Genomic DNA, 25,656 nt, shown 5'->3' with positions numbered 1-25,656 from the left:
AAGCCCCCCACTGCCGGAATTGGCACAGGGAGGGGTCTGTGTGGAAGGCTCGCCAGGGGCCAGAACTGGTGTTGCTGATGGAGAGGCCTCCTCCACTTCCTCTGAAGTTGGCTGTTCCTTGGGTTATGGGCTGTGAGCAACACCTCCAGGTGAAGTAGCCCACTGAACCCCTTCAAGGAGCCAGGACAGTTGGAAGGACAGTTGCAGAGCGATGAGAGCCTTGGGAGGGGGGTTCTGCCTCATTTGGTTGCCCTGGTTTTACGGATTTCTTTGTTCCTGGTGTCCAGAAAGATAAATGTGCTTGTTTAAAAAGTAGCTTTGACTGTCCTTCCCAAAGTTAGTTGCCCTTCTAGCAGCCTCACCTTGACTGGTGCAGGAAGAGGAAGCTGGAGCGTGTCTGGTGGCTGAACAAAGGGCTTTGGAGATGGAACCATGGGCAAGGGAAGGGTCTCTCAAAGCTGCAGAAAGGAGACCCAAGTGGGGAATCCTCCCTGGCTTAGCTGGAGAGAGCTCTGGCTTGGAGAGGAGTCAGGCCAGTCCTCTTGGGAGGCCAGTGAGCCACCCACCTTTGCTGGAACTCCGGGTGCTCTGGGGCTGCAGGCCCAGCGGGTGCCTTGCAAACAAGAAGTGTCCCAGGTGCAACGTTGGCTTGAGCTGGTCTTGAGTTTTCCATCCTTCTGCTTGTTTTGTGACTCCTGCTGCCTCCTGCAGAAGCTTCTAGCTCTTCCTTCCCACGCTCTGGTGCCGGCATATTAACACGATTCATTTTGCCCCCTAGATTAACGTTCTTCAGTCAAAGAGGAGATCAGAGATCCTAAAATCGGTAAGCTTCTCATGTCCCTGCCAGGAAATACTGCAGGCTTGGAAATGATGGGCGAATGTGTCCCTGAGGGACCTGGGTCTGGTGCCAGGCCTCGCTCCTGTGGCAGCTGCTGAAAGTGAGCGGCTGTTTGCGTGGGGCCAGTTTTGCCAGGAGTAGGAGGGCAGAGGGAGGGTGACGAGAGCTTGGCATCGAGGGCGGAGCGTGAGGGATGCTACAAGCCCCCTGAGACCTCGCCTCTTCCTCCCTGCCAGATGCTGTCCTTCATGTATGCCCACCTGGCCTTTTTCCATCAAGGCTACGACCTTTTCAGTGAACTTGGACCCTACATGAAAGACCTTGGAGCTCAGGTAACGACTGCAGTGGGTGGCTGGGTCTCTCTCCCGGGGACGGAGCTGGCCTTCATGCTCTCTCCTCTGGCAGTGGAGCAGGGCTCTCTCTCCTCCTCCTCCTCCTCCTCCTCCTCCTCCTCTGCTGCTCCTGCCGTGAGAAGGGCTGGCCGGACAGCTGGCTCTGGAGCGGCTCAGGCAGCATGAGTCATCCTTTTCTCCAGCCGGCCCTTGCGCTGCACCAGCCCCACCGCAGGTCCCTGGCACCTTGGCTATTCTGGGAAGCCAACTCCTTGGAGCAGTGGCAGGAAGCGGGCAGGCCCTGCCCAGCCTCAGGTCGGGAATCTGGCAGGTAGGCTGCCAGGGGAGGGGAGCTCGCTTGGGCAGGGGGGCATCCTGGCACACCGAGCAAGGTGCCCCACCTCTCTGGCCCTGGAGGTACAGGAGCCCTCACTGCCACCTCTCTTCCTTTCTTGCAGCTTGAGAGGCTGGCTGTAGATGCTGTGAGGGAGAAGAAGGAGATGGAGCACAAACACTCCACCATTCAGCAAAAGGTACTGCAGGGGACGCAGGAGGCAGCCAGTCCACCCGCTTGGTCTCTTTCCCAGTGTGCTCCCGCTGCCAGCAGGGCTCCCAGGGCACTCTCCCAGCCCCCCAGTGCCAGCTGCCCAGGGGGCACTATGGGGAGGGAGAAGCCAGGGCTGCCCAGGTCCTCCGTGGATGCCCACTCTGGCCCTCCAGTGAGGCCAAGGTGGCCGCCTGCCACTCGGCGGGACCAGAGTCTCTCCAGCCGCCAACGGAAGCTGTCTGTGTAGAAACAGTTAGGCTCCTAGAAGGTTGTCACATGTGCTGTTTATTTTTAAATTTAGGAATTGCCTTTTACATGTTTGTCGAGGCAGTTTACAAACATAGCTAAAAATAGTTTTAAAAACAGTACAACCACCCCTCCCCAGAAAGAGTCACAGAGAGGTTTGAAAACACCACTATTATGATTGCTTTTGAGTCTCCGCCCTTGAAAAGGTAAGTAAGCAGCCCATTCTGAAGCTGGTCTGGGGAAGACCAAGGCAAAAGAGAACCAAAGTAGTCAAAATTTATCTTCTATACCATGAAAATAAAAACAGTATTTTAAAAGAGAAAGGGAGAAACAAAGGACTTTCCGTCCTAGTGACTGCTGCGTTTTGGGCGGAAGTCGGAGGTGTCTTCTGCCTCTCGGCTTTCTCGGGGCACAGGCAGGATTCTGCTTTTCCGCGTGATGGAGCTGCAGATCCCGGGGACTGAGAGAGCTGCTGAGAGCTGCTTCTGGAGGACCCCAAAGGGACAAACTGGTCATCTGACTCAGGTGGCCGCCTGCCTCTTTCCACCAACCTGACCCAGGAGCTGCCACTCCAGTTGGGTTCAGAGGCAATTTGAGACCCCCAATTCTCCTTCCCTGCCCAAGGCAGGGCTATGCAGGATTTCTTGAGTTGTGGGGCTCAGCTGGCCCACCATCTCCCCCACAGCTGCCCTCCCATGTCAGCTTGCAAGGGGAACCCTAACAGCTTGCCCTAGAAGGGCAAGCAAGATAGGCAGAGTCCATTTCTTCGTGAATGAAGCCTTCAGGCGTGAAGAGTCTCCGCTGTACCTCCAGAAGGGAGACTGGTGCCCCATATGCTGCCGCTCACTTTCCACTTCATGGCAGACTGTCTTATTTTGGGGTGAGGGGGACTGGCCTGGGAGAGGTGCCCCATCTTGCTGCCCTTGTTGAACAAGGTGCCTCTTTTCTGCCAGGACTTTGCCAGCGATGACCCTATGCTAGAGTACAATGTGGATGCCGCCAGTGGCGTCGTCATGGAAGGCTACCTCTTCAAGCGAGCCAGCAATGCCTTCAAGACCTGGAACAGGTACCCGGCTTCCTCTTCGGCCTCCTCCTCTTCCTGCTGCTACCACTGTCTGTGGCCTGGGCTGGGCTTTGCTGTGTGCTCCCCCAATACAGGCTGCTTTCTTCCCCTTCCCACTTGTGGCTCTCTGGCCTCTGAGGCAGATGCATCACCTTCTGTCGCCTCCCCTCCCCACAGGACTAATCCCTTTAACAGCACATGGAGGGGGTCGCAAATTTGCACCCCTCGTTTTGCTGTCAGTGAGCTTCTCTCTGCTGGTTTTTTTTATCATCATGCATTTTTCTGCCCAAATCCCCTGTTAACCATCATCAATGGGGAAAGGTGGGCCTGGAATGGTGGGTCTGTGGGGTGCAGGCTCCCTAGGAGGGTCAGGGTGAGTTCACAGCTCCCGGGGGGTGGGGGGGTCTGCTGCACTGACTCGCCTGCCACCTTTCAGTGGGAGCGTGGCATTACCTGCCAGAATCAGATGGAGGCGCTGTGTGTGCCTGTCCGCTTGGAAGCTGCCCCTTGAGGCCATGCCGCTCTCACCCACCAAGCTGGCTGCCTTGCATTGCCCTTTGACCCTCAGCTCAGAAATAAGGAGAAGAGAGAGAGGCGGTGGGGGCTGTTCTTCCCCCCCATGAGATCTTCTGCAGCTCACTATTTCCAAATGGGACCAAGCCCTTTCCCTGCCTGCCTGCCTGCCTGCCTGCCCCAGTCCATACTGCCTCTTGGATGGGCACTGACTTCCCTGAGCCAAAGGAGCGTGCAGGACCCTCATGGAGGCCTCGCCTGCTGCCAGGTCTCCCGGCGTGTCCTGCCCCTGGGTCATGTTTCCTTCCTTGCCATGCAAGCAGCAGGGGAGTGTCTGCCCAGATCCTTGCCTGGTGAGCTGATAGCACTTGGGGGATTTTAGTAAAGGAATGAATTGAACTCTTTTCCCTATTGGGGTCTGGGTCAACCCTTTGCCAGGCTGGCAGTGAGCTTAAAAGTCCAGATCAGGTCTTGTTGGGAAAGAAGCCAGACTTGGGCCTTGTTCTGTGCTTGGTGTGCCCCTTCAAAGGGTCGAGCTGGGGCCTCTTTCTGAGCTCTGGCTTGGGAAGTGGAGGGCTCTCCGTGGTGAAGGAGTGGCTCTTGCCTTGCCCATTGCGTCCTTTGCAAGATTTCCAACCTGCCCTTTGCCACGAGGTTCCAGGAATATCTGCCCCTTTGGGAAGCATGGGTGTCTGAGCTCTTTGAGGTGTGCGTGGTGGCTTTGCTCTTGGGGGGCAGCAGGGTCTACCGGGGAGAGGGCTGCCTTGAGGATGGAAGGCTCTCTCCAGAGATGCCCGCCTGGCACCTGCCTTGTCCTCCCGGTGCCAGCCAAAGAGCAGCTGAGACAAAATCCCAAGTCTCTTGGTCTGGCGTCATCTGGCTCATCAGATCTTCCTTTCTTTCTAAGACTGTTTATTCTTGTTCTGCTTTGTGTTTAGCTCTGTTTTAATTGTGTTTTCCTTTTACATAAGCTGCCCCTGGGATTCCTGTTGGAGAGGAGGGGGTGTCTAGAGGTTTCTTTAGTTGCAGAGAATTACTGCATTTTCTTTCCTGTGTGTGTCTTGGAGGGCTCCACGTTGCAGCAGTTCCCTAGCCGCTCCCTGGGTTCCTTGGCTGCCATAAGATGGCAATGAGAAAGAGAGAGAGGCCCTGTGGCTTAGCCCTCCCTCCCTGGGTCAGCTGAAATGGGGCGCCTTGCTTCCTCTTCTGCTCTGCTCTCTGCTTATTTGTTTGCGGGGGGCTTTGTTTCTTTTTTAACATGTTCATTTCTTCACCTCCTTTCCCCCACCTAACCCTCCCCATTTTCTCCACCTGACAGGAAAAAGCCCGATGGCATCAGGTACCAGCCATATTCCGGCATCCTCTCCCTCCCCTCCTTCCTCTTCCTCTTTGGCCCAGCATGCAAGCTCTGAATCTAACCCTTAACCCTTTTCGCTCCAGCAACTTGCAATGGATGGCAAACCATGTGTCCCTGTCCCCCTCCGAGTAGCGGCCCCTCCTGCTGCTGCTCTGTGGCTGAAGCAGGTTTGGTGGTTTAGGATCCCCCCTCCCCGTGTATGAGGGCTGCCCTTTTCTACGATACAAGAGGGGGCTGGCATTTGGTAGCTGCAGTGGGTCAGAGTGCTGTAGGCTCCGCCTCTGAGGAGGGGCTTTTCTGGAGCCAGCGGAAAGCTGGCTGGGGGTCTCCAGGGACCCTGAAGTATTTGCCAGCTCCACAGCCGGTGTTGTGCCCTTTTCCATCTTGGCTGCTGCCCCCCCCCCCCAGCAGTGCAGGATGACTTTCCCACTTCCTTCTCACTGCTCAAATCCAAGAGGCGCAGCCCTGGGGTTAGAGTGGAGCTCCGGGATCTCTGGGTTGCCACGAGGGGCTCAGTTCCTGCTTCCTCTTCCCAGAAGAAGGGTTTCCCTCTGAGGCTGAGTGAGCTTCTGGCCAATGGCAATGTAACGGGGGGTCCGGGGAGGGGGAGGCTGCAGTGATGCCTCAAGGTCTCCCAGCTGCAGCTCCTGCTGCACCTCCTTTCCCCTCTCCCCCCCCCCCGGCCCTTGCAGCTGCTGACCCAGCTCTCCTGGCCTCCTGGTGGAGGTCAACACCCATTTGAGGGGCAACCCAGACATGGAGTTAGTTGGGCTGCAGCCTCTGGACCAATCCCAAGGGGAGCCCCACCTCTAGCACATGGCAGCAATCCAGCCATGAGGCTCCCCATGCATGGACAGCTGTGGTCTAGCTATTAGGATGTGAGTCCCAGCACTGGATGAAGAGCGGTCATGGCCATCTTTGTAGTGCAGCAGCGTCATGCGATGCTCATTCCCCAACAGATACTCTCTCTCTCTCTCTCTCTCTCTCTCTCTCTCCCCCCCCCCCCAGGCTGACCAGGGTCTGGTGACTTCCCAGCAAAACAAGGGGGGGGGCAGGGAGCTACAAACCAAGCTAGAGTCCCACCCCCTCTTGGCTGGAGGGTCCCTCTCCTGACCGGCCCCATAAGGAGGAAGCCTGCAGGTCTGCCCCCTGCCCCCCTGTCTTTCCTGGCAGCTGTTCTGCGTTTTGCCCCATTGCACATTGCCCCCCCCCTTGCCTTCACCCCCAGGCATGGAGGACCTGCCTTCTTCTTTTCTGTCTGCCTGGACTAGATGCTTGATCTTACTACTTTCTCCTCCAAACAGCAAACGTCTTGGTGTGTTTTGAAACGCAGCCGTCTTAAATCTGGGCTGATGATTAACCTTGTGTAGGCCTAATGTCTGGAGTGTTGCACTTGCTTTGGAATAATGAAGTGTCTTAAGACAAAGTGGAACGTGGCGGAGAGTCTTGCGCTGAGCCTCCGGGGGCCACGCAGCCTTCGCTTGCTCTCCTTGGGGCGTTGTCAGGGCTCGATCTTGTTTAGGCGAGAGCCGTCTCTGGATTGTGGAGCGGAGGTGCAGCATTGACCAGAACTTCCTGACTCAAAGCCTGCAACTCCCACCGCTATTATTTGCCAGACAGTGCAAGGATCTCCCCAGCTTCAGGAAGCAATGCTGTAGGGTTTGCCTGCCATCTCTGTAGGGCAGACCTAGAGGCCCTTTCTGCTCTGGTGCTTCAGAGGCTAGGTGGGGGGCAGGCTTAGGGGCTCATCTTGGTCTTTTTCCTGTTTTTTCTTTTATTTACTGCATTTCTACCCCTCCCTTTTCTCCATGGAGCTCAAGGTGACATAGACAGGCCTCCTCCTCCTTCAAATCCCCCCAGGAGCTTCTCTTTCACCTGGCTTTGCCTCTGCCCCATGGCGGCCATGCCCAGAGCCCCAGAGCCCTGGTCTGAGCTGGGCACTCTCTCCCCCCTTCCCTGTGCCTATGAAGGGCAGGTGATGCACTTTCAATGCGCAAAACACTCTGACAGCTCCTGCGGCATTTGTCCCGCCAGCCACCATAGGCAGAAGGCTCTGCTAAGGCTAGTGGTGATTTGCTGAAGCCCCCCCTTGACCTCCTGAGACCCCCTCCCCCCCCCAGAGCCAGGCTCCATGCTCTCTGTGTTTGTAGACTGGGGTCCTGCTGCCCTGGAGGGTTGTAGCTGCTGTGTGCTCAGGTCCTCTCTCTTCCTGGCTCCCCGGTTCCTGCTGCCAGGAGAGGGCTGTTGATTTTGCTCCCTTCGCTTGTGCAGGCGCTGGTTCTCCATCCAGAACAATCAGCTGGTCTACCAGAAGAAATTTAAGGTAAGTCCTGGGGAAGCGTGCCGGGGGGGGGGGCCTCCAAGGGCTGGGGAGGCAGGAAGTTGGGACAGGTGGACCACTGGGATGGAGTATGGCGCTTACTCAGGGCACACAGCCATTGGGGGGGCCCTGCCTGGCCTACAACTGCCTTTTTCTTCTCCTCCCCAGGGCGAGGGGCAGGCAGTGGGGCTGCTAGCATGAAGCCCAGGGGAACAAAGTGGGGGACAGAGATGCCTGGGGCTTTGATGGCCCAGGAGAGATGCTTCTCCCTGGGCTGCTTGGGTGTGAGATGTGGCTGGAGATCCTTTGGGCTCAGCAGGCAGGAGAGGCCCCAACGGAGGGGGCCTTGGGGACTGATTTCTTTGGGCGCACCCAAGGAGAGCTGGGATGCCTTAAGTCTTAAGAGACCCTCAGGCAGCCTTCATCCGTGGGGTGCCCTCTGGGCTCTGCCATCCTCCTTCTCCCATCACAGGAGCAGAGGAAGCTGCCTTAGGCCAGTGGCCGGACTCAGTGTATCTGGCTGAGCCTGCCCACACTGACTGGCAGCAGCGTCTCTCCAGGCTTTCTGGCAGGGAGTTTCTTGAAGCCCCACTGGGGATTGAGTGTGGGCCCTTCTGCGTGGCAGGCGGGGGCTCTGCCCCATGGAGCTGGCCAGAGGTGTTCCTGGGTGAGCTTCCCTCAGGCTTGGCTGGAGGCCCACGTCTTCTTCCTTTCTCCCTAGGATAACCCCACGGTGGTCGTGGAAGACCTTCGGCTCTGCACAGTCAAGCACTGCGAAGACATTGAGAGGCGCTTCTGCTTTGAGGTCGTCTCCCCAACCAAGTAAGGGGGCCTCAGAAGGCGAAGGGAGAGACGGGTGGCCCCTTCGGATGATGAAGCCAGAGAGGCAGAGAATAGCCGAGGGTGGGGTGGCTCTGGGGGGCAGAAGGGCCAATGTGGGGGGAGAAGCAGGGGGAGAGAGGACAGATAAGTCATCAGTCGTCATCTAGGCTCATCGTCATCTCTAACTTTTGGTGGGAAGGTTCAGTGAATAGATGCCAAAGTAGTGAAATAAAATATATTCTAAAAGTTAGCTGATAACCCATATTAAAATAAGATGCCATATCAGTTTTTTTGTTTCAACATGTGCTTAAAATAGAAATTGGGCCCAAATTTGGTTTATTTTAACTATTTGACACACACTCAAATATGGGCAAAGGAGCAGAAGCTGCCTTTCCTCCTCCTCCTCCTCCTCCTCTTGTCACTTGGCAGGCGGTTTTGCTTTCTTGGGGGGATTTGGGGGCCTATCTTGGCTCACCTGGTCCAGCTTCCTGCTGCCCCCAAGCTGGGAGCGAGGGGGAAGGCGGCAGCTCAGGGCCAGAGCATCAGCCTTGCTTGCCGGAGGTCAGTCCCCTGAGCTGCCTCTCCTTGTTCCTGAGGCTCAGCTCTGGGCTGGGTGTGCCAGGGGGCTTTGGCAGAGCCTCAGGTGGTGGAGATGGGCAGGAGGGGTGTTGGTGCGTGTGGACTTGCCCGGCCATCTGGAGGCTCCTTCACCAGTCCTTGCTTGGGGACTCTGGAGCAGCTTCTTGGGGCCCTCACGGACATAGATCCACGTGGCTGTCCATGCATGAGGGTCCTGGCTGCCCATCCAGGGCGCTTGATGGGTGGTTGGGGGCTTGCAGGTGTGGTTGGTGTGAGGCAAACTGGCTCTAGGCGTGCTCAGCATCTTCCTTCCTTCCTTCCTTCCTTCCTTCCTTCCTTCCTTCCTTCCTTCCTTTCTTCCTTTCTCCCTCCCTCCCTCCCTCCCTCCCTTTCTCACTTCTCTTGTCTCTATCTGTCTCTCACAGGAGCTGCATCCTTCAGGCAGACTCGGAGAAGCTGCGGCAAGCGTGGATTAAGGCGGTGCAGGCCAGCATTGCCACGGCCTACAGGGAGAAAGGGGACAGCACAGAGGCAAGTGGGAGAGGGAGCCCTTTCTCCACCAGCGCAAGGGGCAGGGCAGGTGGCAGGGCAGCCTTGCGAAGAGCATCACCGCCGGCAAACGGCTCTCTAGGTGGCACAGCCTCCTGCTCTCCCTGCACTGAAGCACACGAGGGCTTAAAGCTCCTTTTAGTGGATTCCCTTTGGGGCCCAGAGGAAGGTCCCTCCCTGCAGCTGCAGAAGAGGAGCTAGGGGGAAGGAAGGCCTTCAGTGGCTGCTGCCTGTGTGGGGCAGATAGTGGAGGGCTTTGCCTTTTGCCTTCTGCAGTCTGGGCTGCAGGCACAGGCGCCCAGAGAGCTGCCCAGGGGAGCCAGGCTGCAGGAGGAGGAGGAGGCAGCTCTTGACGTCTCGGCTTTGCTGATTGGCGGCTGTCACACGAGTCCCTCTTTCTGCTCTTCTCCAGGTGGAGGGGAAGCCGTCCCCTTCCAGGGGGAGCCCGGAAACGGGCGCGGAACCCAAAGAAAAGCTGCTGAAAGGAGAGAGCTCTCTCCAGAGGGTGCAGAGCATTCCCGGCAATGCTGTCTGCTGCGACTGCGGCCTGGCAGACCCCCGGTGGGCCAGCATCAACCTGGGCATCACGCTGTGCATTGAGTGCTCTGGCATCCACAGGTGGGTAGGCTGGCCAGCTCAAGCCCCACACCAGGGAGGGAGGGAGGGCACAGTGCCCACCCTGGCCGATTTCATGCTCATTCTCCCTTCTTTCCTCTGCTTAGGAGCCTGGGTGTCCATTTCTCCAAAGTTCGCTCCTTGACGCTTGACTCCTGGGAGCCAGAGCTGCTCAAGGTATTTGCCCAGCAGGTTGGGGCAGAAAAGAGCTGCGAGGAATCCCTCCTCCTGTTCCTGCACTTTGGGACCTGGGGGCAGTCCCTGGGGCCACATGGGCCTGGGAAGGGAAGGCCCTCCTTCAGGGGTTCAGGGGATGTCTCCGGGGCCAGGGGGGAGACCATCCTGCGCAGGGTCCTACTGGTGGCACGGAACATAATATTCACCTGTAAAAAATTCTACCAGGCAGGGTAACATTTGCATACTTCAGAGTTGAAATTGTGCTGTTGACATGCAGTGCAATGGGTCTTTTTTCTTTAAATACTTAGGAATTGGTTGAACAATTTATTTCGTAAAAATTCACTGCTTGATTGCAGGAAAAAATCCTCAGAGTGGAATCCTTGGTGTTTGCATTAAGTCACTGCCATTTTGGGGGTGGCACAGAAGACTTTATAACAGCTGTAAGGCAGACCAGGACTTTCTGGCTTTCGGTTTCAGTGAGGCCCCCTGCCTCCTGTGTCTGGTCTTCTCCATCTAGCCAGTGGGAAGGAGGCGGGCTGTGCCCAAGGTGGCTGACGGGTGCTACCCCCCCCCCCAGAACCCGGGGCGGTTTCTGCCTTTGATCAATGAGGTGCCATTTAAGGGCAAAGGGGACCCGGAGCAGGTGCTGCCCTTCCTTTCAACTCTCCCTTCATTTCGCTTGCAGCTGATGTGTGAATTGGGAAATGAGATCATCAACAGGGTATATGAAGCAAACGTGGAGAAGATGGGCGTCAAGAAGCCTCAGCCTGGAAGCCAGAGGTAGGCGGTGGGATCGTAGGATGTTAGAGCTGGAAGGGACCACGCGGGGCATCCAGTCCAACCCCTTGCCCAACGTGGGGCTGAAACCCACAGCCCTCAGATAAGAGTCTCATGCTTTGCCAGCTGAGCTGCCCCAGAGCTCAGCCTTGAAGTCAGCTCTGTGCCTTTGCTCTCAGGGCTCCCTTTGGGGGGCAGCAGGGTGGGGGGTGGGGAGCCCATTTGCCTCTCAAGGGCCTCGTTCCTGGGGGTGGGCAAGAAATGGGAGGTCCAGTGGGCGAGGCCATCACCCCCTTCCCCTTTCTTACTCAGGAAGCTGCCAGGGAAGAGAGAGGGCAGAACTGGGTGCCTGTAGAGTGGGGGGGGGCTTCTCCCCCCCCCAACTGACTCAGCAGTTTATGGCTTCTCTCTGCCCCCTCCCCAATATGAAATCAGTTCTTGGGCAGCAGGTTCTCCACCTCCTGCTTTAAATATTCTGCATTAATCTGCAGCTTCTGAAAAACAGCAACCACAATGCAAATTTAGATGTGGATTTTTAACATGTTTTTCAAAAACAACAACACACACATTCCTATTTACTTTTAGGTATAGGGTGGCATATAAATTCAACTAATAATAATAATAATAGTAGTAGTAGTAGTAAATCCCCTTTGTTGTAAATATGCATTTTAAAACATGTTTTGTTATCTTTTGAGGGCCCAAGTATTTGGTGCAGTGCAAAATCTGAGGGAGGAACTGCATTCCGACCCCCGTTCTTATTCTGAGAGATGCAAGATTGATTTGTTTGGGGATTTGCAAGGAGCGGTGTCCTGCAGCCTCCTCCCTGCGCCCTGCAAGGCAGGCCAGGAGGTGCTGCAGAACACAGACCCCCCCCCCCCCCGCGGAGACACACAGCCCTGTCTGCTCATCTGGCCTCTTCCCTGTGCGCAGGCAGGAGAGGGAGGAGTACATCCGCGCCAAGTACGTGGAGAAGAGGTTTGTGGAGAGGTGTCCTGCTGTCTCTGCTGCCTCCGGAGGGAAACCTCGCCCTCGGAGCCAGGGGCCTCAAAGGCACAGCGGCAGCCCGGAGGGGAGAGCCGAGGAAGAGGAGGCCCCCCCAACAGCCAAGGAGCAAATGGCGGCAGCGGCAGCTCTGAGAGGTAGGGGCCCCTTCCGCCGATGTGCCACGAGAGGCTCGGTGGGGAGGAGCCAGAACTCTCCTCCTTCCTCTGCCCCCTCTTCGGACTTCCATCCCTCAAGGAAATAAGAAACAGAGTCGTCCGGATCATGTGGACGTTCTGCCTTCGGAAGGAAAGGGAGCGTTTGCTCTTGAGCTGCCTCCCGAGGGAGGCTGGCACTGCCCAGGCAGCTTGAGAGGGAGGCAGTGGGAAGCCTTGTGGGGGGCAGGCCTTGCTCTGGGGTGGAAGGGGAGCACTGGGGGGGGAGCACTGGGGGGGGGAGAGCCTTGTGAAGACCCAGGTGGGTGCATCATGGCAAAGTGTGGTGGCCAAGGGGTTTCAGGCGGGCTCTGGCACTGCTGCGGAAAGGGCCAGTGGGGCGAATGTGGGGAGAGATGGAAAAGGGGCAGTCAGGAATTCTCCTAGGTTTGCGCAAGGCTGGATGAAGCGCAGAGAGGTCCTGTTTCCTGCAGAAGCTCCCTGGGTGTCGTTCTGGGAGGGCTGTTGTGCCTCTGCTGCCCACCCCGTACTAACTGGCTGCTTCTCCTCCCTCTCCTCCTCCTCCTCTTCCTCCTCCTTTCCTTCCTTCCTTCTTTCCTTCCTCCTGCCTGCTGGGCTCTGCTTTGCTAACTTGCATGCCCCCAGGGGTTGGTGTCAGTAGCGACGAGGTGAGGCGGGAATCCCTGTTCTGCCCCGATGAGCTAGATTCACTCTTCTCCTACTTTGATACTGCCTCAAAGCTGCGGAGTAGTAAGTACCTCCCTCTCTTTCTCCCTTTCCCTCTCTCTCTCTCTCCCTCTCTTTCTCTCCTTCCCTCTGAGCTGTCCCTGTGCCTTCTTCTCACCTGCCCAGTTTCCTGCTTGGCGCTTCCCTTTGCCTGTCCTTCACCTGCTTGTTGTGTACACCTTGGAAGGGAACCTGAGAACATAGATGAGCCTGCAGGATCAGGCCAGTGGCCCCTCTTCTCACAGGGGCCAACCAGCAGTCTGTGGGAAACCAGCAAGCGGATCTGAGTGCAAAAGCAGCCCCCCCCCCCGCAGAATCCAGAAGCATTGCTGCCTCCAGCAGTGGAAGCAGAGCTGAGCCCCCTGGCTAGGAACCCTTTCTCACCCTCCTCCTCCTCTTTTAAAGCCGTCTAGATGGGTTACTGTCTCCTGCCGGAGGGAGTTCCACAGTTCCACTACAGTGGTGCCCCGCAAGACGAATGCCTCGCAAGACGGAAAACTCGCTAGACGAAAGAGTTTTCCATTTTGGAGGTGCTTCGCAAAACGAATTTCCTATGGGCTTGCTTCGCAAGACGAAAATGTCTTGTGAGTTCCTGCGGGTTTTTTTCCCCTTTCCCCCCCTTTTTCTAAGCCGCTAAGCCGCTTATCTGCTTATCCACTAAGCCGATAAGCCGCTAATCCGCTAATCCGTCAATGGGCTTGCTTCGCAAGACGAAAAAACCGCTAGACGAAGAGACTCGCAGAACGGATTCTTTTCGTCTTGCGAGGCACCACTGTATGTTCTGGGTGGAAAAGGGCTTACTTTTCTCTATCCTGAATCTTCCAAGATTCTTCTTCTCATTGATTGCCCACAATCTGTTACGAGAGAGGAAGGAATTTTTTTCTCCATTCTCTCTCATGCAGTGCATAATTCTACAAACTTCCATCATTTCCCCCCTTACTCGCCCTTTCTCTAAACTGGAAAGTGCTGCAACCGTTCTTCACAGGGAAGTCCTGCCACCCCCTTCCTTGTTTTGGCTGCCCTCTTCTGAAGGGGAGACGGAGCCTGAGAGCCGTGGGGCTTCCAGGACGGTGCTTGTTTTTCCACCCGGGGTTTGGGAGGCAAGACCCCGCTGGGGTGTTGGTGCCATGCTGCTGTGTGGGCGTCTGATGGCCGTGCTGCTTCTTCCCACAGTGCGCAGCAACGACAGCGGCTTCCAGCACAGCAGGGAGCAGCTGGCCTCTGCCGTCTCAGCCAGCACCTTGTATGAGCCAGGTGGGTTTGTGGGCGGAATGCCAGTCTAGGCAGCCTGGCATGGCCAAACCGTTGTCTCTCCCCTCCCCGCTGTGTCCCAAAGGTCTTGTTCCCTGTCCGCCACCTCCAATCCAGACCCCAGGGGTGTACAATCATAGAAGTGTAGAGTTGCCACCACGAGGGTCACCCAGTCCAACCCCTTGCAGTGCCAGGATCAAAGGAGCATGGGGGAACTGACGTTATTTGCCTATTTTGTGCCCTTCTGTTTGCCCTTTTGGAGCTCTTCACAATCTCTCCGTTTCAACCGCCCTGAACAATTTAGCGTCACCAGCAAACTTGGCCACCTGCCTTCTCACCCCTGACTCAAGATCCTTTATGAACAATTTAGAATAAGCCCAGGCCCCAGTCCCGATCCTTGGGGGACTCCGCTTTCTCCCTTTGGAGAACTGTCTGTGGATTCCTACTCTCTGCTTCCTGAAACTCAACCCGCGGAGGACCTCTCCTCTTCGTCCTCTCTGCTAAGCTTCCTCGGGAATCTTGGGTGAGGTGCTTTGTTGAAAGTCCACCGGATCTCCTCTCTCTGTAAAGGGTGTCTGGGGAGTCACACCTCCTTCTCCCCCCCCCCTTTCCAGAGGCTGAAAGGCCTGAGGCTGCTGCTTCCCGAGACGCCCGTCCAGATGTTCCGGGGCTGCAGCTGTACTTGGCCTCCTTCCAGAAGAGCCTTCCTGGCATGGCCGAGGCGCTGGCACACGGGGCGGACGTCAACTGGGTCAATGCAGCAGAGGGCAGGTCCACGCCGCTGATCCAGGCCGTCCTGGGGGTGAGCCTTGCTTTCTCCCGGCCCCATAGTGCCAGGCAGCTGGCGGAGGTGGAGAGCCAGGGGGTGGGTCTGAGGCCTTCTTTGGGCTCCCAGCTCAGCTGTGGTCTTCTCCGCAGGGCTCCTTGGTCACTTGTGAATTCCTGCTCCAGAACGGGGCCAACGTGAACCTCCGGGACGCCAAGGGCAGGGGCCCCCTCCACCATGCCACCGTCTTGGGGCACACCGGGTAGGTGCGCTTCTCGTTGCCCTTCTTGGTGGGGGTGGGGAGGAAGGGCCTTGAGAAGCCTGCATGGTGCTTATCTTGAAGGGGCCTTTTCTGTGGTGGCTCCCCATCCGTTTGTGGGGTGCTCTCGCCAGGGAGGCTCACCAGGCGTCTTCGCTGCATCTCTTTTTCTCCCAAGCCTTTGGCTAATTAAACAATCTGCATTTTAAACTGAGGGCGAGGCCTTATTTTTTGTTTGTTTGTTACTATGTTGTGTCTTTATATTGTAAACCGCCCAGTGATCCTTGGATGAAGGGCAGCGTAGAAATTTAATGAACAATGACAATTAATGAATTAGCAGAGTAAGGGGGGGTGGCCAGGCCTGGAGGAGAGCAAGGGGGGTCCTGCTTTGTGGGAGGAGAGATGACAGGCGTGCAGCTGCCGGGTGACCTTGGGCCAGTCACACTTCTCTGAAGCCTCTCACCCCACTCACCCCACAGAGTGTTTGTTGTGGGGAGGAAGGGAAAGGAGAATGTGAGCCGCTTTGAGACTGCTTCGGATAGTGATAAAGCGGGATATCAAATCCAAAGTCCTCCTCCTCTTCTTCTTCTTCGCAGGCAGGTGTGTTTGTTCCTGAAACGGGGCGCCAACCAACATGCCACGGACGAGGAAGGGAAGGACCCCCTGAGTGTGGCCATTGAAGCTGCCAACGCGGATATAGTGACGCTGTGAGTAAGGCTGGACCCCCCCCCCCCAGTTGTCACCCCAGGGGCAGAGCTGCCGTCAGACCACAGAGCCTGTCAGCTCAGAGTGGGGCACAGTGGCCGGGGTGTGTGTGTTCTCTTTGCCCAGGGCCTCCAGGCCACTTTCTCTTTTGCCAACCTTGGAGACGGAGAAAAGCAGCTGGCAATCAAGATATGATCTCTTCCCAAGGCGTGATGCTCAGCTGGGCCTGGTCAGCCCAGGGACACATGGAGGCCCCCGCTTTCCCATCCTTGCTGGGGATGGAAGAGCTCAGAGGGGCTGCCTCCCGGGCGGGTAGTGGGTGCTGCAAGGCCACCCACTTCAGCTTCCGCCCCACCTCACTCTGTGCCCTCTTCCTTCTCCTCCTCACAGGCTGCGCTTAGCGAGGATGAACGAGGAGATGCGGGAATCCGAGGGACTCTACGGCCAGCCAGGTCAACCTTCCAGTAACCCCACTGAGATGCAATACCGGAAGTGCATCCAGGAGTTCATTAGCCTGCAGCTGGATGAGGCCTGAGCGGAGCCCTTGCTGGTCTGGTGGGAGGGGCTGCCCACCCCCTGGCACTGCTGCACCCAGAGCAGAGCCGGGAATGGCCCCTGTCTCTCCCCCCAGGAGAGACCTGGAGTGGGCAGCCGCTTCTCCGCTTCCCTCCCCCACGGGCGCCAAGGCCCACAAAGCCCCTTTAGGCACAGCCCTGTCCAGAGAAATGCGGGGGGGGGCGGTTTGGCCACACTGCAAAGCCAGCCTTCCCCTGCTTCATAATAGCACCGGAGCGTTGAGGGGATGGGCTGTGAAAGCCCCGTCCAGCCAGTATATTTCAGGGGGGGGGGGCATTGGCTACTGTATGTGCTCTTCAGAGAATTGGGGGAGGGTGGAGAAATGGCAGCAGCCTGGGCAGGATCAGGCCCATTGCCCGGAGGAATCAGCTCAGAGCGTTCCAGGAACCTGGGCCAAGAAAAGTCAAATTGCGCCCCTGCCTAATTCTGCCTCCAAGTCCGCCTGCCTCTGCCTCCTTGTGCTGCTTTTGCTGGCTGGGGTGGGGGGAGCCCCCTGCCCCTCTCCCCATCCCTTCGAGCTTGGGACCTTTTCCCAGGGGCTGCCGGGAGCCTTTGGTCCTGAACATTTCGGTCGCCCCGTGGGCGAGGAGCTGACAATCAAAAGCAAGGAAGGGCTGCAGTTGCTCAGGGAGCTCAGAGCCGCCCTTCCAGGGCCTGGCAGGAGCAGGAGAGGCTGGGTTTCCCTTCGCTCTTGCAAAGGTAGATGGTGACAAGTGGCCCAGGAGGGCAGAAATTGAGTTCCCCACCAGAGGCCCTCTTCTCTGGGTGGCCAGGGCTGGGCTGGGAGCCCAGGGTCCCTGCCCAGAAACACAGCTGGAAACCAGCCTGGTCGTCCAAGCCCCCGCCCTGGCTCTGCCCTCCTCCCTGAAGAGGGGGCTCTGGCAGCTGTCCTCTTGCTCCCCTCCCTGGGGGCTTCTTCCCGGCCTAGCAAGTGCTGATGCCCCCTGTCTTCCTCTCCCCTCCTGGCCAAGCCTCGCTGGCAGATCCACAGTCCCTGGGAGCAGGGGCCCTGGGGGGGGGGCACAGAGGCCCTCCCAGGTGTGGGATAGCCGCTTTGGTGCACGGAACGACGCACACATTGCAGCTGGGGGCGGAGCGAGCTGCCAATGGCGGACATTCGGCGCACCGCCCACCCACGACTGCCAAATGTCACCCCCCCTTAGCGAAGACACCTGGGGCATCCGCCCCCACTGCACCCTCCCATCCTCCGCCCCAGGGAGCCTCCTGTACCCGCTTCTCTCCCCGGTTGGTGCCTTTTCAGTTGGGTTTGGGGAGTCAGGGCTGGAGAGCGGCGAGTCGTTTTGCACTATTAATGCACACAGGTCCTTTGAATGTGTCTGGCTACTGATCCTCGAATGCAGCACAGTGTGAAATTCAAGGGCACTTTATGTTTCCTCTCTTTTCATACGGGAGTTTCTGTTTCTCGAGTGGCCAAAACTTGAACCCAAAATGAATGTCCCCTGAAACAGCTTCTGCTGGGCAGCTGAGCTTTACCCATCCAGGAGCAGCCGCACCCTGTCTGTCTCAGAGACGCTGCACCTTGAATGTTACCAAAGAGCACCCAGGGGTGCCTTTGGTGGGTAAGTCTTGCCAATGAGGCCTGGGCCCCTGGGAGGTCTTTTCCCAGGCCCACTTCAGACCACGTAGCACAAATGCCCAGCAGCAGCTCCTGTTTTCCTTGGGGGAAACTGGCAAAGGGGGTGCCCAGTCCCCAGAGAAGCCGCTGCTGGCCCTCCTGGGCCCCTCTGGCTTGTGCCTGCCCCCCCCGACTCTCCTGGGGCCGACTTGAATGTACTGCCAGCCTGCTCTGGCCCCAGTGGCAGTCAAGGCAATTTCAGGGTAGGCCAGGCAGTAGAAAGGGCTGGGCCCTCCCCGCCAAAGGCGGGCGCCAGAAGAGACTGCTCCACCCCACGCACAAGAATCCCAGGTCTTCCCTGGCTCCTGCTCCTGGCGCCACCTCCACTCCCCATTCCCTTGCTCAGCGCTTGGGGTCAATTTCGGGGTGCTCTTCTTGCCTGGGTTTGTGGGAAGCTGCTTTTCTCTCCTTCCTTCCTTCCTTCCTCCCAGCATCTTTTGTTTCTCTAACGTTGAGCTTCCTCTCTCTGGCTGCCTTTGAGGTTCTCTCCTCAGGTAGAGTCTGACTTTTTCTGTTGCTTTTCCAGGGCTTGGGAGCAGATGCAGGGCGGCTTTTCTTGATGGGGAAACGGGACCCGTGAACCCCCTTGTGGGACGGGCATTGCTTTGCCCACCTTGAGCACATTGGGAGTCACAGCCGGGCAGGGGCAGGGTTTCCAAAGGCTTGCGGAAGCCCTTCTGGGCTGGAGTATTATGGTCTGGGAGGACCAGAGTCCTAACTAAAACCACCCTCAAGTGGTGAGGCTCTGGAGGGGACAGGGGAGGCCTCAGCGCCTGGGCCCACTTGGGGGAACCACTTTGCAAGTGAAGTTTGCAGTGCAAGTTTTAGGCAAGCAGCAGGATGCTGGTTTTTTGGGGTGTTGGAGTAGTAGGAGATGCTCACGGTGGGAATGCTACCCAGCTGAAGCCTTGGATGCTCAGCCACCAGGGTGCTTTTCTTGGGAGGGGCAGCAGATGGCTGTGCTCCTCTGCCGCCCCCTTCACTGAAAGCGCAATTCTCCAATGCCATTTTTCCCTCTTCCTCATGCAGGAGATGAAACCTACCAGGACATCTTTCGAGACTTCTCACAAATGGCGTCCAATAACCCGGAGAAGCTAAACCGCTTTCATCCGTCAGATGTGCAGAAGCCCTGAAGGCTCCGGGGCTGGGGGGAGACCAAGACTAGCCCCCCCCCCGCCTCCTCCTTGAAAGCTCATCCCTCCTTTTTATACATAAACGCTGCTTTGAGTAATAGATGCTGTTTGCAGTTTGTTAGCAGTTGTATCACCTGGAAAATGCAACCAGAGTGGCTGAGAAGGAAGGGAAGCTGGGTGTAGATATGCTGAGCGGGGGGGGGGGGGGGATCTGCAGGAATCTCTTCCCACCTGGATCTCCCCCACCCCACCCCTTTTTGAGCTGCCTTCCCTCCTTGGGGGGGGGGGGCTGCTTGCAGACAGCAGGGAAGAGCTTGTCTTATTTATGTCCTTCACAAGATTTATGTATCACTTGGCAGAAATGAAACTTCAAAGCAGTTTTCTCTTGTATCTTCCCTGATGGTAACTTTCTCCCCCCCCCCCCAATCTGTGTCCTCAAACTGCCCTTGTAGCCTTCCTCTCGGGGGCAGCATTTCCTAGCCAAGAGCAGCTTGTGGGACCATCAAAGGCTTGCAACTACTGACTGTGGTGCCTCAACACTGGAATGGTGGAGACTCTGGCCAAGTCACTGGGTTCACTCTGCCCCCCAGCATGTTCTAACACCCACTTTTAAAAATGACTGTCCCAGGAAAACTGGTGGAATATATTAGTAAAGATTTTATTTTTTAAAAAACCCAGCTTTTGACAAAGCTGAGCTTACAAAGAGGAAAGGTCCTGTTATGGCTCAGGAACTGGTTTTGCAAGAAGAGAAGGAATATGGGGAGTTCTGCAAATGGAGAAAGTGGAGGCCCCCAAGGATCGGGATCTGTGCTTTCTAAATGGTGCCTAAAGGATCTAGAGTCAAGGGTGAGCAGGGAGGGGGGCAAGTTTGCTGGTGATGCTAAATTATTCAGGGTGGTTGAAAGAGAGATTGTGAAGAGCTCTGAAAGGACTTCTCCAAGCGTAGCGAAGGGGCTGCAACATGGCAAGTGCAATTCAGTGAAAACAAGTGTAAAGCGATGCATATCAGGACACAAAAAAATCACATGCTCTTGGAGTCTGAACTGGCAGTGACTGACCAGGAACCAGACATCAGGACCACAGTGGACAGCTCCATGAAGATCCCGACCCCGTGTGCAGTGGCTGTGAAACAGGCAAATTCCGTGCTAGGGGTCATTAGGAAAGGATCTCAAAACTTCCCATCTCATAATGCTATTGTTATACAAATTATGGTGTGGCCACATTTGAGATGCCAGGTACTGTTCTGGTTGCCTCACCTGAAAAAGGATATTGTAGAGTTGGAAAAGGTTCAGAAAAGAGTAACCACAATTATCAAGGGGGGGTGTGTGGAACAAGGCCCCACGGAGAAATGCTGCAGTGCCTGGAACTTTTTTTAGAGAAAGTGGAAAGAGGTTTTTCTTCTAAAACTAGAACTCATGAACATCCAATGAACCTGAATACTGGAAGATTCAGGACAGATAACAGACACTCCACACAGCACAGAGGCAGGGAGGGCCACCAACCTGGGTGACTTTAAAAGGACAAATTCATGGAGAGCTAGGCTAGAGGAGAGGAGAATCCTCTTGTGCCAATCGGGTCCCTTCTGTGGGCTTCTCAGGCAGCCGTGATGGAGAGGCAGGGGCTCCACAGCAGCCGCCCAGAACCTCCTGTTTTGCCTCTGGGCTGTTGCCCGCACACCCTCCCTGCAGAGCATCTCGGGGCCTGATGGGCTGCAGTGGCCGCGGCTCCTGCCCGTCGCCGCCTTGTCTCCTTCGATCTGAGGCTGGCGCGGGCGAAGGGGGGCCCTTCTTCGCTTGGCAGGGGCCCCGCTAGAGGCCCCCAGGGCCTCCTCCGGGGGAAACGAGGAGAGATGGTGTCTGTTGGATCGGGCCAAGCCCCGCCCCCGCCCCGCATCCTGCTCTCGCAGCGGTGGCCCAGCTGGATCCGAGCGCAAGAGCAGCTGGCAGCCCTCCATCCCTCTCTCCATGAATTTCCCCGATCCTCTTTGAAAGGCATCCCGGGGGTGTTAAATCTGCGTTGGGACCCTTTGGAGGAGAAGTCCTGTCTTTGCTCCGTCCTGGATGCTTCCCCGCCGGGAGCCCCTCGGCCTCCTCCTCCTCCTCCTCCTCCTGCTGCTGCTGCGCTGCCGGGTCCGCCTCTTCTCCTCCGCCTCTTCCGCCGCCGCCGCCGAGCATGGCGCGTCTGGCCGGGTCTCCGGCGTCGCTGCTGCGGCCCCCTCCGTGCGCGCTGGCGGCGGCGGCGGCGCTGGCCGTGCTGTGCGCCCTCTACTACGCGCGCTCGCCCGCCCCGCCGGAGCCCCGCGCGCCGCCCCCGCCGCCCGCCTCCGCCCCGCCTGCCCCGGCCGCCGCCTCGGTGGGGGAGAGCAAGGCCAAGGCGGGCGAGGAGCTGCTGGCCGGGGCGGCGGGGGCGGCGGCGGGGGCGGCGGGCGAGGCCGAGCTGCACGTGCTGCTGCTGCTGGCCAAGGCGGAGCGCAACGCGGCGCTGCGATCCAAGGCCGAGGCGGCGCTGCGCTCGCTGGCGCGCTTCGCCAAGCTGGGCCCGCGCCAGGCCCTCGTGCTGCACCTGCTCAGCGACGCGCCCAGCCGCCCCGTCGGGAAGGCCGTCCTCCGCGACGCGCTGCGCAGCGCGCAGTTCCAGCACAAGGTGCGCTCCCGCGACCGGGCGCAAAGTCCCTTCGGTCCCGGCCGGGGCTCTTGCGCGGGCAGCCCCGCTTTCCGCCACGCGCATCCCTCCCCCTGACGGCTGCTTCTCCCGCTTCCCGCAGGTGGTCTTCCACGACGTGGACGTGGTGGCCGAGAAGCTGCTGCCCCTGGTCGAGGCCATGCAGAAGCTCTTCAGCGCCGGCGCCGGAACCTACTATGGCGACTCCCTCTTCTTCCTCTCGCTGGCCATGCACCGCGTCCTGCCCAAAGGTCAGCAGGCAGATGGGCAGCACCCCCTCCTTCCACCTGCCCCCTCCCTGCGCCTCCCTGGCATCCTTGGCGCTCCTGCTTGAAGAAGCGCTTCCACATGCCTGGCGCTTGGGGTCCAGGGGGTGAGCTCGGCCAGGGTGGCAGCGCCAGGTGAGATCACCAAAGTCGGACTGAGTGGATGAGGTGCCCCAGGGCCTGGCCTGGCCACTGGGGCAGAAGGGGCGTGGCGGCAGGGGCTTCTCGGCTTCTCTCTCTCTCTCACCTAACAAGGAAAGTGTTCCATGTTGCCTCCCCCCCCCCATTGGCAGCAGAAAGCCCTGTCCCAGAATGCACCACAAAGACTGCCCCCCCTTTCATCTCAGTGCAGCAGGGAGAGGGGGAGAAGGTGCAATATACAGTTACTGAGCCCCCATGACCCACCCCCTGCCCCCTACCTGACTGCCATGTATGGTCTTGGTCCCTGGCCTCTTCCTCTGGGTGGGGGCTGAATGAAGCCTCCCTTGGGGGGTGGAAGCTGTGCCTGGGGAGGACCAAGGGAGCAGGGAAGGTGCTTCAGAGGCTCCTCTTTGCCCCTCTCCCACAGAGATTTCGCGGATCATTCAGGTGGACCTTGATGTGGAGTACAGGACCAACATCCGGGAACTCTTTGAAGAGTTTGACAACTTCCCAGAAGGGGCCGTGATTGGCATCGTCCACGAGATGCAGCCCGTCTATCGGTAGGTGCCAGCAGTGGGTGCTCCGGGGGGGGGGGTACTTGGGATCCTAGCAGAAGCTGCACATGGGCACAAGGGGTGCTCAAGAGGTGGCTTTCCAGAATCCCCCCCCCCTACGCTCAGGACAAAAGATTTGAGAAGGGAAGTTGGCCAGAAAATCTGTGGGGAATGTGAGCTCTTGGGGTGGAGATTGGGGGCCCACAGTGTGAAACTCAACAGGAGCTCACTTTGGGGGGGGGCGGTTGTCAATTTCATTTGCTGCTTACAAACACCTGGTAGGACATGGGACACATGTAGCAAGGGCGGCACTGCTGCTGTCACATGGAGCCTGGGGGGGAAGGGGGCCAACTCCGCCCTCCATCTCCTCTGCTGGCTGGGGAGTGGGGCTGCTCTCCAGATGTTTCCTTCCTTTGCTCTTGCCAGCTGTTTGTACGCAGCTCTTGCCAGCAGGGGCCCGGGATGGGGCTGGCTGTGCTCATTCCCCCGACTTTCCTTCCTGACTTTGTTTGGAAGAGACAGGAGGACTTTTGCCGCCTGGGCTGTCCCTGCAAAGGAGAATTAGACACATTCAGGGCTGTCCATGACTGCCGGCCCCACGGCCTGAGCTCTGCCCTTCACAGTCAGAGGCAGCAACGCTTCTGAATCCCAGCTGCAGAAACGGCAGGAGGGCAGAGCTGCTCTTGGGTTCGAATCCTGATTGCGAGTTTTCTAATAGAAGCAGAACAGGATGCTGGACTGGACGGGCCCCTGGCCTAATCCTGCAGGGCTCTGACTTGCCTTTCCTCTTGTGTAGGCACCTCTTCTGGCAGTACCGCCAGGAGCACCCGGGGACCAAGGTGGGGGAGCCCCCGCCGGACGGCCTCCCCGGATTCAACAGCGGGGTCCTCCTGCTGAACCTGGAGGCCATGCGCCACTCGGAGCTCTACAACCGCCTGCTGGAGCCGGGCGCCGCCCAGCGCCTGGCGGACCAGTTCCACTTCCGGGGCCACCTGGGCGACCAGGACTTCTTCACGCTGGTGGGCATGGCTCACCCGGAGCTCTTCCACGTCCTCGACTGCACCTGGAACCGGCAGCTCTGCTCCTGGTGGCGTGAGCACGGCTACCGCGACGTCTTTGACCACTACTTCCGCTGCGACGGCCATGTCCGGATCTACCACGGCAACTGCAACACGCCCATCCCCCAGGAGTAGCCCCTGCTGGCCAGGGGGAGTTTGGGGGCGGCAGCTGTGCTGTGGTCACTGCAGGGCTCTCGACATGTCTCTTCGGGGGGTTCCATCAAGTGGAGGTTGCTCCCTTTCCCTTGCGCACAACTGGGGTCTACCTGGGAGGAATCCTCATGGGCCTTGCAGGAAGGATGGGAGCTGAGTGCCTTCTGCCACCAGCCAGCGATTGTTGTTTTGGGACCCAGACACTGCAGGGAGAGGGAGGCGAGCCCAAGGCCTCTCTGGAGCTGACACCGCCTGCTGGACATTTCCCTGGCAGCTCCCTGGGGGGCTGTGAACGTTTCCCCCTTGACTGCAGAGTGCGGCCATCCACTTTCCAATCTTGGCTGCAGCGCACGTGCCCAGCAAGGCAGCAGGATCGTGGCACCCGGAGCAAGAACAGCTTAGTGTGGACCAAGCCTGGATTCTGCAGAGATCCATTGGCCCCCAGTGCCACTAGAGCACTCAGCCCTCTGCCCCGGCCTTCCTCGCCAACATCCTTTGGGGCTGTGGGGAAAAGGCCCTGCTGCCCTTGGGCCGAGGGGAGACTGTGGGGCTGGGAGGCCTTGTCCTGGGGATGATGGTGTGGTTCTTCTGCTGTCAGGCAGTGGGGCAGGGGGTGAGACCTGGGGGGAGAAGGAGAGGGTGCCAGGAGTCTTGTCCCTTCTGCAGGAGCAGAATAAAATGCATTCCAACAGGCCCAGCATGTCTCTCATCACCTCTGGGGAAAGCGGGGTGGAAGGAGAGGGGTCTGCAGCAGGGAAGCGAAATGGCTTGCTGGAAGTCAGACCAGGCATCTTGGATGAGGAATGGAAAGCTGTTCAAACTGAGAGAAGTAGAAAGCTAAGTCCCCCAAGGAACAGGATTGGGGCCTGTGCTTCTTAAACTTGTTCATAAAGGATCTTGTCCAAACTTGGGTTTCCAGCTGTTTTTGGACTACAACTCCCATCATCCCCAGCTAGCAGAACCAGTGGACAGGGACGATGGGAATGGTAGCCTGAAAACAGCTGGAGACCCAAGTTTGGGAAACACTGGTCTAGAGCCAGGGGTGAGCAGGGAGGGGGCCAAGTTTGCTGGTGACACTAAATTGTTCAGGGTGGTTAAAACAAAAAGAGATTGTGAAAAGCTCCAAAAGGATCTCTCCAGGTGTAGTGAGGGGGCTGCAACATGGCAAGTGCAATTCAATGGAAAAGAGTGTAAAGTGCTGCAGGTTCCCATGGGAAATGTCGATTTCACGTACACACTTGTGGGGCCTGGAATGGTGGTGAAGACCAGGAGTGGGTCCTCTGGGTTGGAGCAGAGAGAGAGCAGTAGAGATGTTGGGCCCATGTGCGACAGCCGTGAAAAAGGCAAATTCCACCCTAGGGATCATCAGGAAAGGAATTGAAGACAAAACTACTGACATGCTGTTTACAAATCAGTGGTGTGTCTGCATTTGGAATCCTGTGTCCAGTTCTGGTCGCCTCACCTCAAAAAGGATATCGTAGAGCAGGAAAAAGTTCAGAAAAAGGCAACAGAAATGACCAAGGGAACAGAGTGACCGTCCTCTGCCCCCATGGGGAAAGGTTGGAAAATTTGGGACTCTTTAGAGAAAAGGTGAGTAAAAGGAGACATGATAAAGTGTGACACAGGTTGCCTGGCATAGAGAAAGTAGGTGAAGAAAAGTGTTTCTTTCCGTGGTTTCCAGCAACTGGCAGAAGCACTGGTGCCCCTGCTGTGCAGTCAGAAGCAGAGCCTTCATCCTTCTAGGAGCCATCAATAGCCCTCCTCTCCATGAATTGTTCTGATCCTCTTTTAAAGCCTTCTAGGTTGGTAGCCATAGATCAGGGCTTCCTGGGGGTGTGAGTCCCACAATTTAACTCTGCAAAGGAGAGCTTCCTTTCTG

General features: G+C 57.7%; 2 protein-coding genes across 5 annotated transcripts in view; both read left to right on the top strand.

Moving 5' to 3' along the window:
- The window catches only part of ACAP2 (ArfGAP with coiled-coil, ankyrin repeat and PH domains 2), a 32,151-nt gene extending 13,109 nt beyond the window's left edge, over positions 1–19,042 (top strand). Inside the window, exons 7-25 of one of the 4 annotated variants that reach the window (XM_053390901.1) lie at positions 779–823; positions 1,075–1,170; positions 1,629–1,703; positions 2,917–3,029; positions 4,858–4,878; positions 7,168–7,219; positions 7,938–8,038; positions 9,043–9,148; positions 9,579–9,784; positions 9,889–9,958; positions 10,644–10,738; positions 11,666–11,874; positions 12,538–12,642; positions 13,792–13,872; positions 14,484–14,671; positions 14,788–14,897; positions 15,491–15,601; positions 15,990–16,051; positions 18,841–19,042. In XM_053390901.1, the coding sequence (XP_053246876.1) occupies positions 779–823; positions 1,075–1,170; positions 1,629–1,703; positions 2,917–3,029; positions 4,858–4,878; positions 7,168–7,219; positions 7,938–8,038; positions 9,043–9,148; positions 9,579–9,784; positions 9,889–9,958; positions 10,644–10,738; positions 11,666–11,874; positions 12,538–12,642; positions 13,792–13,872; positions 14,484–14,671; positions 14,788–14,897; positions 15,491–15,601; positions 15,990–16,051; positions 18,841–18,944 (1,950 nt within the window). In that variant the 3' untranslated portion in view covers positions 18,945–19,042. The remainder of the gene's footprint in view (positions 1–778; positions 824–1,074; positions 1,171–1,628; positions 1,704–2,916; positions 3,030–4,857; positions 4,879–7,167; positions 7,220–7,937; positions 8,039–9,042; positions 9,149–9,578; positions 9,785–9,888; positions 9,959–10,643; positions 10,739–11,665; positions 11,875–12,537; positions 12,643–13,791; positions 13,873–14,483; positions 14,672–14,787; positions 14,898–15,490; positions 15,602–15,989; positions 16,052–18,840) is intronic. The other 3 variants (XM_053390902.1, XM_053390903.1, XM_053390904.1) reach the window with 3 other exon arrangements.
- A 2,059-nt stretch (positions 19,043–21,101) lies between these two features.
- On the top strand, positions 21,102–24,230 carry XXYLT1 (xyloside xylosyltransferase 1). Its single transcript, XM_053390906.1, has 4 exons — positions 21,102–21,587; positions 21,709–21,856; positions 22,440–22,572; positions 23,363–24,230. The coding sequence occupies exons 1-4, from the start codon at positions 21,117–21,119 to the stop codon at positions 23,757–23,759; spliced, it is 1,149 nt and encodes a 382-aa protein (XP_053246881.1). The 5' UTR covers positions 21,102–21,116; the 3' UTR covers positions 23,760–24,230.
- The last annotated feature ends 1,426 nt before the right edge of the window (positions 24,231–25,656 follow it).

Source organism: Podarcis raffonei, chromosome 5 (genome assembly GCF_027172205.1).
Source record: "Podarcis raffonei isolate rPodRaf1 chromosome 5, rPodRaf1.pri, whole genome shotgun sequence".
Lineage (NCBI taxonomy): Eukaryota > Metazoa > Chordata > Lepidosauria > Squamata > Lacertidae > Podarcis > Podarcis raffonei.
This window is presented reverse-complemented; position numbering and strand designations above follow the sequence as displayed.